The sequence below is a fragment of the Stenella coeruleoalba genome (assembly GCF_951394435.1).
Source record: "Stenella coeruleoalba genome assembly, chromosome: 4".
Classification (NCBI taxonomy): Eukaryota; Metazoa; Chordata; class Mammalia; order Artiodactyla; family Delphinidae; genus Stenella; species Stenella coeruleoalba.
The window spans coordinates 1332343-1344529 of record NC_137149.1 but is presented as its reverse complement, the minus strand read 5'-3'; the positions used below and the strand labels follow the sequence as shown (position 1 = coordinate 1344529).

The window sequence follows — 12187 nt, the reverse complement described above, 5'->3', positions numbered from 1 at the left end:
ATGTCTCACTTGTATTTGCCTTCCTAGAATCTTAGAGTTTCAGAACAGGCAGGGATGCTTCTGCTGCCCCTTCTCAATCCTGAGAAGTCTCGTCGTGGGTTGGAGCCTGTGCCCCTCATCACTGTTTCTTTGCTCACGTTGTCAGCCTGACTCACTTCTGCTTTGGGTGGGGACATCCACTTCCTGTTTGCCCAGCCCTCTGCACTCAAGTCAGTTAGGTGCCTGGAAGGAGCTCCTTGAAGCCACTGCCCTGAAGAGGGTGAGAAGGTGGGGGCCTGGTCCTGGCCCTTCCTGCCTAATACATTCTCGCTGGGCTCTGGGTGGGTTTTAGGTAGTTGTTGTGTCGATTCCAGCCTACAGATAGTGATGCTCTCTAGGCTGGGAGTGCCTGAGGCACTGGTTCCGCCTGTATTCCTCACACCAAGCCCCCACAGACATTTCCTCCATAGGGGCCAACGCTGTAGCTGGACCAGCCCTTGTGGTTCTTATGATCACAGGACACGCTTCAGCAAAAACCATTAGGGAATTTGAGGAACAAGATTTATCATTCACAAGTTCTGGAGAGTACACAGAGAGGTTATGGGTAGAGAGAGAGAGAGAGAGAGAGAGAGAGTGCATGGACCTGGGCCTCTGCCTTTATTAGGGTTTGAAGGTGGGGTGTCTGGGTTTTCACGGATTCACTCTTTACTGGCTAATTTAAAGCATAAGAGCAGGAATTAGGGCACAGGAAGGTTGAGAAGCCGTGTCATCACACAGTCAGTTATCTGGGTTACCCAGGGCTTTCTGGAAGAGGGAGCTTCATCTGGTTCCTTCTCTGGTTGTTTTGCCAGCAGCTGTGTTACATAGCTGGCAACATGTCTATTCAGGATGGATGTCTTTGAAATGGATGCCTTGGCAATCAAAGTGTGATGTCAGGCATGTACACCACAGTGTGTACATGGGATGATGTTTGACAATAGAGCACTCTGCTCCCAAGAACCCGTAACCTTTTTTTCCCATAATTTTCTTTTGAAAGAACAATTGGGCAGGCTTTTTCTATGGAAGACCTCTGTGAGAATAGGGCCCTAATATTCGGACAGCGCTTTCTGAATTCTGGATTTATATATTCTACTCGACATTCTCCACTTGGACATCTGATGGTCACTTCAGCTCCGATCCTCCCTGTGCCTTTTGTTTAGCAGATGTGGCATAATTGACTTCTGTAACTGACTTAGAAAATACACTGTGTTTTAGCCACTTTGTCTTACAAGATATTCTTTGTGTCGCTTGTCCTTTCTTAAGCTAGAAATCAGCTAGGGTTTGTCTCTTAGTGAGAGAGATCATAGTTGTTAGATGGCCTTATTGAGAACTTCCGGGTTTCCAGCTACAAGAGCATCAAAGTGGGAGGACGCTCCAGCAGTCCCAGCTTAACTCCCTCATAAGCTGCCCCCACTCCTACACACCTCTCCAGGTCCAGCAGAGGCAAGACCTGAAGCTGTGCTGTCAGCAGTGGCCCTCTTCAAGGAAAACCAAAGTGAAAGCACACAGAAAAATGGAAAAAGCCTGAAAACGTCTGCCTGCGGAGCAAGCAGAGCTAATCGGACCCCAGGTTTCCTTCTTCCTCAGCCTTCTGAAGACCCTCACTGATGTGTTAATAAGCAGTTACCATAAAGGGGGATTAATACCTTGGGCCCTGGCAGCAGCAAGATCGGGTCTCAGACCTCAGCTTTGCCATTTCTCAGTTGTGTAAGGCTGGGAAAATTGTTTCACCCCTCCGAGCCTCAGTTTCCTCATCTGTAAAATGGATCTAGTGCCTGCCTAATGGGATTATGATGAGGTTTCAACACAACAATCCTCGTGAAGTGTTTAGTGTGGTATTCGCACATGGTAAGTGTTTGATAAACGTCAACTATTATGAATCCCATATTCAAGGAGCTCGTGATTTAATGGGCCAAGGTAAATTACAGTATCGCAGATGTGGTCCCCGCTGTAGCAGGTGTGTGGCCAGGAGTACTAAAGGAACCGGGCAACTCCCTGCCCAGGGAATCAGGCACCTGAGCAGTTTGTAGAAATTGTGGGAGGGAAATTTTAGGCAGGAATACAGCATGTGCCTGTGGCCCTGGAGTGTGAGAGGAGTGCACAGTCTGGTGATGGAAGAAGGAGAATCCAGTGTGGGCAGAGGGTAGACTGGGGGTGTGTTGGGAACGCAGGCTGGGGCCAGCTGGGAGGAGTCCAGGGTGCATCAGCTCTGCTCAGGAGCTGGAGGCTGAGTCTGTAGGTCATTGTGCTGCACCCAGGGATTGGCTCTGAACAGTTGTGTGAACTTGAGTTCATTACTAGCCTCTTTGTGTCTTGGCTTCATCATCTGTAAATTGCAGATAATAAGTAACACCTACAAAAAATAACGCAGGAGACTGCATATAAGAAGTTTATTTGGGGTCTTAAGAATTGCAGTTCAGGAGACAAAGATTCAGGAACCCCCGAAAGAGTGTTCTGGGGAAGAGAAAGAGTCAGGGACTTATAAAAACAAAAAGCCACAAGATTGTCAAAAGTTGCCTGGCAAGAATTGGGGATTGACTCTGATACAAGTCAGAAAATATTTGTCCTTAAGGAATCACGAATTGTTTCAGGGTAGGGGTCTGACAAGTAGATAGGGTGTCCCGGGTTTCTGGCAGAGGTTCTGGATACCCTCACCAGGTTGAAAGGTCAGATTCCATCCAGGCTGAGACACACGAGTCCCACTTCCTCAGAGGCCTCCTGGCTCCGTTCTGGGGACTGAGCAATACCGTCCCTGTTTCGATTTTCCTTCCACACCTCTTAGGATTTGAGTTAATCTGTGGAAAGCTTGCAGAAGAATGTCTGCCCATAGAACTGCATAAGTGACAGCTGTTAGTGGAGTAGTAATAATACTTTCCCAAGGTGAAAAGCTCCAAATTACTGTGTCAATCAGTGAGTGTCTTTTCATCTTCTAGGAAGGTGCTGCTTCAAACACTGAAATGTAAATGTCCTGTTATTTGTTTTAACGCCAAGGATTTTCTGAGAACAGTGATGCAGTTTTTTGGTGATGATGGCAGTTGGAAGTGTGGTATGTTTTAGTTTTTATAATCTCCTAAACTTAACTTTCCAACAGTGATTCCTCCTGGGAATGGGAGCACGGCAAGGGCTGCTGTGTTTCACAACTCGTGGGTTGGGGGTGGAAGGGAGGTCGCACAGCCGCGATGCACTACCTGTGTGGCCATGTGCCCTGAGCGTGAGATGCACTTTCCCTCTGTGTTTTAGATTATTTGAATTTTTTCAAGTATATGTTACTTTTGTAATTTAAAACAGGAAAGAAGTAAATTATGCAGCATGGGCAGATGGGATTTGTTGTTACCACAAATAGCTTATATATAAACTTTCTAAGAATTAAACTAAAGTCCAGAGTAATTAACATCAAAATAATATGAAACACGTTTTTTATCTTTCATTTAAAATTGTAAATAAGAATTTTTAAAACCTTTTTTTATTAGATGCACAGATATGTAATAAAGCAAATATTGAAAGAATGTTCATTGTAGATTCTAGGTAGTAGATATATGAGTGTTGACTGTACAGTTCTTTTCAAGTTGAATGTTTGAAAATATTCATAACAAGATACTGGAAAACTTTTTATTGTACAAAATTTCCAACACGTACAAAAGTGCCTGTGATACGACAAGAAATGTATATTTGGTCTTTGTCCCTGGTTCCCAGCACTCAGCTCCCAAAACCCATATGGTCTCCAGAGTGAGGAGTGTCTTTTGTATGCTAATGGAGGACTGGTGCCTGGAGGCCCCCATGGCTTTAGGGTGGGCGTGGTCAACAGGAAGAAGAGGCACCATTAGAGGAGTGGTGCTCAGGAAGGGGAGCAGGGCTGGAGAGCAAGTTAATCACCAGTGGCCAGTGACTTAATCAATCATACTGATGTAACAAAACCTCCATAAAATCCCCTCAACGGTGGGGTTCCTAGGTGAGCTCGTCAAGGTGCTGGGAGCGTGGTGCACCTGGAGAGGGTGTGGAGGTTCTGCGCCCTCCCTATGCCTTGCCCTACGCATCCCTTCCAACTGGCAGTTCCTGTGTTGTAGCCTTTATAATAAATGGGTGTCGTAAATAAGGTGCTTTCCCGAGTTCTGTGAGCCATTATAGCAAATGATGGACCCTAAGGAGGGGTCGTGGGAACCCCCTATTTATAGCTGTTTGGTCGGAAGTACAGGAGGCCCTGGACTTGGGGCTGGTGCCTGAAGTGGGGCCATCTTGTGGGGCTGAGCCTTGACCTGCAGGGTCTGCACTAACCCCAGGTAGTTTGTGTCAGAATTGAATTGAGTTGTTGGACACTGGCTGGCATGTGCAGAGAACAGCAAGTGTGTGGTGGGGAAAACGCAACAGAGTACACAATACCCAATTTCAACAGCTATTGACTATGTCCAGTCTTCTCTCCCCTATAACTTCCCACATTTCCAAATCTCCATCCCCTGGGTTATCTTGTAGCAAATCCCAAGCGTCATATTATTGACCTGTAAATACTTCAATTAGATGAGTAAAATATGAGGATTTCATTTTTCAGATGATGCCGTCATCATCTCCCCACAAAATTAGCCATAATCTTTTCATATTATTAGCTATCCAGTCAGTGTTTGTACTTCCCCAGTTGTCTTTAAATATTTTTGTTTGTTTGTTTTTGTTGTTCACAGTTTGAACTGGGATCCAAACAAGGGTTAGTGTTATCCTATACTTGGGTTTGGTGTTTCTTTTACTCTGTATATTCTCTCCGTCTGTTGTATTTTCTTGCAATTATTTCGTCGTTTTTAACAGACCAGGCTTTTGTCCTGTAGGATTTCCCTTTCTTGGCATTTAGCATGTTCTCTCTCTTCTCTTTCTTGTAAATTGGCAATGAGATTCAGTGGCTTCATCAGATTCAGGCTAGATTTTGGGAGTGCAAGACTGCTTCATAGTCCTGACCCTAACTCCGAGTGGTGCTGTGTCCTTCTGTCAGGAAATACATAATGTCTGGTTGTTTATCTTTTTTGTGATGTTCAAATTGTTATTGTGACTTCATATGTTGAATCTTCTCCATCCTTCCTATTTATCACTTTACCTAGAATCCAGTTTCAGTCTCCTCATTTTTTAATTTAAAAAAATTTCCTCTTTCCCATCTTCATTTTAAGAAAACTTAAGGGAGTTCCATGATGCTCTAGTGGTTAGGATTCAGCACTCTCACTGCCATGGCCTAGGTTCATTCCCTGGTCAGGGAACTGAAATCCTACAAGCCACATGGTGTGGCCAAAAATTTTTAAAAATGAAAATAAATTTAGGAACTTCCCTGGTGGCACAGTGGTTAATAATCCACCTGCCAATGCAGGGGACATGGATTCAAACCCTGGTCTGGGAAGATCCCACATGCCATGGAGCAACTAAGCCCGTGTGCCACAACTACTGAGCCCGTGTGCCACAGCTACTGAAGTCTGCGTGCCTAGAGCCTGTGCTCCTCAACAAGAAAAGCCACCACAATGAGAAGCCCGCACACCACAATGAAGAGTAGCCCCCACTTGCCACAGCTAGAGAAAGCCCACACGCAGCAACGAAGACCCAAAGCAGCCAAAAATAAATAAATAAATAAATAGATTTTTTTAAAAAAGGAAAAAGTTTAAAAAAACTTTTTTTAGGGCTTCCCTGGTGGCACAGTGGTTGAGAGTCCGCCTGCCGATGCAGGGGACGCGGGTTCGTGCCCCGGTCCGGGAGGATCCCACATGCCGTGGAGCGGCTGGGCCCATGAGCCATGGCTGCTGAGCCTGCGCGTCCGGAGCCTGTGCTCCGCGACGGGAGAGGCCACAGCAGTGAGGGGTCCGCTTACCACAAAAAATAAAAAACAAAAAACTTTTTTTAAATATAAAAATACTTACAGCATTATCTACTGCACTTATTTGCTTTTGTGTATTGCCAGTTTAGTTTTTATTTCAGAAATTTTGTTTTGTTTTGTTTTACTTTGCTTTCCTGAATTCTTTCATTTCTTCATTAAGCTTTTCTTTTACTAAGTCACCTAATCTCTAAGTATTTCTAATTCTGAGTTCTTTGTTTTTCATAACTTCTATCATTCTCTTAATTTTTCTTAGCTCATTTAAAATCTGTTTTGTTGGCATTTATTTTTCAGTTACTGCCATTCTCCCCAGTGTGAGGCTTGTCCTGGTGGCTTCAGTTTATTAGTTATAAGAGTTTATAGGGACCAGCCCCCAGACCACTCCAGTGCTGTCAGAAATTCCCCACGGATTTTTCAAAAATATATGTTGAGCAGGAGTTCTTCTCGCCCTGCCCTGGACGGTGCCCCTGGAGCATCCAGGTCACCCCTCAGGTGCCTGAGGCTGAGCAGTGGCATCATTTCGTGTTCCCAGCGAGCCCCTTGGATCCCCACTGTGGTGGTGCATCCAGGGAGCAGCTTTCTTGGGGATCAAGATGCCATGTGGCTGACAGGGTCTTGGTGCGCCAGCTGGGTGTCAGGCCTGAGCCTCTGAGGTAGGAGAGCCGAGTTTAGGACATTGGACCACCAGAGACCTCCTGGCTCCAGGTAATATCAATTGGCGAGAGCTCTCCCAGAGAGCTCCATCTCAAAGCTAAGACCCGGTTCCACTCAACAACCAGCAAGCTCCAATGCTGGATACCCTATGCCAAACAACTAGGAAGACAGGAACACAGCCCCACCCATTAGCAGAGAGGCTGCCTAAACTCATACTAAGTTCACGGAAACCCCAAAACACACCACTGGACACGGTCCTGCCCACCAGAAAGACAAGATCCAGCTTCATCCACCAGAACACAGGCACCAGTCCCCTCCACCAGGAATCCTATACAACCCACTGAACCAACCTTACCCAGTGGGGGCAGACACCAAAAACAACGGGAACTACGAACCTGCAGCCTGCGAAAAGAAAACCCCAAACACAGTAAGTTAAACAAAACGAGAAGACAGAGAAATATGCAGCAGATGAAGGAGCAAGGTAGAAATCCACCAGACCAAACAAATGAAGAGGAAATAGGCAGTCTACCTGAAAAAGAATTCAGAGTAATGATAGTAAAGATGATCCAAAATCTTGGAAATAGAATGGAGAAAATACAAGAAACGTTTAACAAGGACCTAGAAGAACTAAAGAGCAAACAAACAATGATGGACAACACAATAAATGAAATTAAAAATTCTCTAGAAGGAATCAATAGCAGAATAACTGAGGCAGAAGAATGGAAAAGTGACCTGGAAGATAAAATAGCGGAAATAACTACCACAGAGCAGAATAAAGAAAAAAGAATGAAAAGAATTGAGGACAGTCTCAGAGACCTCTGGGACAACATTAAATGCACCAGTATTCGAATTATAGGGGTCCCAGAAGAAGAAGAGAAAAAGAAAGGGACTGAGAAAATATTTGAAGAGATTATAGTTGAAAACTTCCCTAATATGGGAAAGGAAATAGTCAAGTCCAGGAAGTGCAGAGAGACCCATACAGGATAAATCCAAGGAGAAACATGCCAAGGCACATATTAATCAAACTATCAAAAATTAAATACAAAGAAAACATTTTAAAAGCAGCAAGGGAAAAGCAACAAATAACATACAAGGGAATCCCCATAACGTTAACAGCTGATCTGTCAGCAGAAGCTCTGCAAGCCAGAAGGGAGTGGCAGGACATATTTAAAGTGATGAAAGGTAAAAACCTACAACCAAGATTACTCTAGCCAGCAAGGATCTCATTCAGATTCGACGGAGAAATTAAAACCTTTACAGACAAGCAAAAGCGAAGAGAATTCAGCACCACCAAACCAGCTTTACAACAAATGCTAAAGGAACTTCTCTAGGCAGGAAACACAAGAGAAGGAAAAGACCTACCATAACAAACACAAAACAATTAAGAAAATGGTAATAGGAACATACTTATTGATAATTACCTTAAATGTAAGTGGATTAAATGCTCCAACCAAAAGACACAGACTGGCTGAATAGATACAAAAACTAGACTCATATATATATACTGTCTACAAGAGACCCACTTCAGACCTAGGGACACAGACAGACTGAAAGTGAGGGGATAGAAAAAGATATTCCATGCAAATGGAAATCAAAAGAAAGCTGGAGTAGCAATTCTCATATCAAACAAAATAGAGTTTAAAATAAAGATTATTACAAGAGACAAAGAAGGACACTACATAATGATCAAGGGATCAATCCAAGAAGATATAACAATTGTAAATATCTAGGCACCCAACATAGGGGCCCTCAATACATAAGGCAAATGCTAACAGCCATAAAAGGGGAAATCAACAGTAACACAATAATAGTAGGGGACTTTAATACCCTACTTTCACCAATGGAGAGATCAACCAAAATGAAAATAAATAAGAAAACACAAGCTTTAAATGATACTTTAAACAAGATGGACTTAGTTGATATTTATAGGACATTACATCCAAAAACGACAATACACTTTCTACTCAAGTGCTCAGGAAACATTCTCCAGGATAGATCATATCTTGGGTCACAAATCAAGCCTTGGTAAATTTAAGAAAATTGAAATCATATCAAGTATCTTTTCTGACCCCAATGCTATAAGACTAGATATCAATTACAGGAAAAAAAAACTGTAAAAAATACAAACACATGGAGGCTAAACAATATGCTACTAAATAACCAAGAGATGACTGAAGAAATCAGAGAGGAAATTAAAAAAATACCTAGAAACAAATGACAATGAAAACACAATGGCTCAAAACCTATGGGATGCAGCAAAAGCAGTTCTAAGAGGGAAGTTTATCAATACAATCCAACCGCAAGTAACAAGAAAAATCTCAAATAAACAACCTAACCTTACACCTAAGGCAATTAGAGAAAGAACAAAAAAACCCCAAAGTTAGCAGAAGGAAAGAATTCATAAAGATCAGATCAGAAGTAAATGAAAAAGAAATGAAGGAAATAATAGCAAAGGTCAATAAAACTAAAAGCTGGTTCTTTCCAAAGATAAACAAAATTAATAAACCATTAGCCAGACTCATCAAGAAAAAAAGGGAGAAGACTCAAATCAACAGAATTACAAAAAAAAGAAAACTACAGGCCAATATCACTGAACATAATACTAGCAAACAGAATCCAGCAGCACATTAAAAGGATCATACACCGTGATCAAGTGGGGTTTATCCCAGGAATGCAAGGATTCTTCAATATATGAAAATCAATCCATGTGATACACCATATTAACAAATTGAAGGATAAAAACCATATGATAATCTCAATAGATGCAGAAAAAGCTTTCGACAAAATTCAACACCCATTGATGATAAAAACTCTCCAGAAAGTAAGCATAGAGGGAACTTACCTCAACATAATAAAGGCCATATATGACAAACCTACAGCCAACATTGTTCTCAGTGGTTAAAAACTGAAACCATTTCCACTAAGATCAGGAACAAGACAAGGTTGCCCATTCTCACCACTATTATTCAACATAGTTTTGGAAGTCCAAGCCACGGCAGTCAGAGAAGAAAAAGAAATAAAAGGAATACAAATGGGAAAAGAAGAAGTAAGACTGTCACTGTTTGCAGATGACATGATACTATACATAAAGAATCCTAAAGATGCCACCAGAAAACTACTAGAGCTAATCAATGAATTTGGTAAAGTAGCAGGATACAAAATTAATGCACAGAAATCTCTTGCATTCCTATACACTAATGATGAAAAATATGAAAGTGAAATAAAGGAAACACTCCCATTTACCACTGCAACAAAAAGAATAAAATACCTAGGAACAAACTTACCTAAAGAGACAACAGACCTGTATGCAGAAAACTATAAGACACTGATGAAAGAAATCAAAGATGATCCAAACAGATGGAGAGATATAGTATGTTCTTGGATTGGAAGAGTCAACATTGTGAAAATGACTCTACTACCCAAAGCAATCTACAGATTCAGTGCAATCCCTATCAAACTACCAAGGGCATTTTTCACAGAATTAGAACAAAAAATTTTACAATTTGTAAGGAAACACAAAAGACCCCAAATAGCCAAAGCAATCTTGAGAAAGAAAAACGGAGCTGGAAGAATCAGGCTCCCTGACTTCAGACTATAGTACAAAGGTACAGTAATCAAGACAGTATGGTACTGGCACAAAAACAGAAATATAGATCAATGGAACAGGATAGAAAGCCCAGAGATAAACCCACAAACATATGGCCACTTTATCTTTGATAAAGGAGGCAAGGATATACAATGGAGAAAAGACAGCCTCTTCAATAAGTGGTGCTGGGGAAACTGGACAGCTACATGTAAAAGAATGAAATTAGAACACTCCCTAACACCATACAGAAAGATAAATTCAAAATGGATTAAAGACCTAAATGTAAGGCCAGACACTATCAAACTCTTAGAGGAAAACATAGGCAGAACACTCTATGACATAAATCACAGCAAGATCCTTTTTGACCCACCTCCTAGAGAAATGGAAATAAAAACAAAAATAAACAAATGGGACCTAACAAAACTTCAAAGCTTTTGCACAGCAAAGGAAACCATAAACAAGGTGAAAAGACAACCCTCAGAATGGGAGAAAATATTTGCAAATGAAGCAACTGACAAAGGATTAATCTCCAAAATATACAAGCAGCTCATGCAGCTCAATAGCAAAAAAACAAACAACCCAATCCAAAAATGGGTGGAAGACCTAAATAGACATTTCTCCAAAGAAGATATACAGATTGCCAACAAATGCACGAAAGAATGCTCAATGTCATTAATCATTAGAGAAATGCAAATCAAAACTTGAATGAGATACCATCTCACACCAGTCAGAATGGCCATTAGCAAAAAATCTACAAACAGTAAATGCTGGAGAGGATGTGGAGAAAATGGAACCCTCCTGCATTGTTGGTGGGAATGTAAATTGATACAGCCACTACGGAGAACAGTACGGAGGTTCCTTATAAAAGTAAAAATAGAACTACCATATGACCCAGCAGTCTCACTACTGGGCATATACCCTGAGAAAACCATAATTCAAAAAGAGTCATGTACCACAATGTTCACTGCAGCACTATTTACGATAGCCAGGACATGGAAGCAACTTAAGTGTCCATCGACAGATGAATGGATAAAGAAGATTGGCACATATATACAATGGAATATTACTCAGCCATAAAAAGAAATGAAATTGGGCTTCCCTGGTGGCGCAGTGGTTGAGAGTCCGCCTGCCGATGCAGGGGGCACAGGTTCATGCCCCGGTCTGGGAAGATCCCACATGCCGCAGAGTGGCTGGGCCTGTGAGCCATGGCCGCTGAGCCTGCGCGTCCGGAGCCTGTGCTCCGCAACGGGAGAGGCCACAACAGTGAGGGGCCCGCGTACTGCAAAAAAAAAAAAAAAAAAAGAAATGAAATTGAGTTATTTGTAGTGAGGTGGATGGACCTTGAGTCTGTCATACAGAATGAAGTAAGTCAGAAAGAGAAAACAAATACCATATGCTAACACATATATGGAATAATTTTTTTAAAAAGGTTTTGAAGAACCAAGAGGCAGACAGGAATAAAGACGCAGAATTAGAGAATGGACTTGAGGATACAGGGAGGGGGAAGAGTAAGCTGGGACAAAGTGAGAGAGTGGCATTGACATATATACACTACCAGATGTAAAATAGCTGGTGGGAAGCAGCCGCACAGCACAGGAAGATCAGCTGGTGCTCTGTGACCACCTAGAGGGGTGAGATAGGGAGGGTGGGAGGGAGATGTAAGAGGGAGGGGATATGGGAATATATCTATATGTATAGCTGATTCACTTTGTTATACAGCAGCGACTAACACAACAATGTAAAGTAATTATACTCCAATAAAAATGTTTTTAGGGCTTCCCTGGTGGCGCAGTGGTTGAGAGTACGCTTGCCTGTGCAGGGGACACGGGTTTGTGCCCTGGGCCGGGAAGATCCCACATGCCATGGAGCAGCTAGGCCCGTGAGCATGGCCACTGAGCCTGCATGTCCGGAGCCTGTGCTCCACAACAGGAGAGGCCACAACAGTGAGAGGCCCACGTACCACAAAAAAAAAAAAAAAGTTTTTAAAAAAGTAAATTATAATTAAAAAAATGTTGATAAGAGCCCTTAATTTTGGAACATTACAGCTTTGAAAAGGCAAGTAGAATGAAATAATCTGGCTCGGTCAGTGTTGGCAG

The 12187-nt window shown here is 42.3% G+C and overlaps 1 protein-coding gene across 1 annotated transcript in view; it reads left to right on the top strand.

Moving 5' to 3' along the window:
- POLN (DNA polymerase nu) overlaps positions 1 to 12187 on the top strand; it is a 170662-nt gene that overhangs the window by 36821 nt on the left and 121654 nt on the right. Inside the window, 1 exon segment of the mRNA XM_079919909.1 lies at positions 2952 to 3064. Coding sequence (XP_079776035.1) covers positions 2952 to 3064 — 113 coding nt within the window.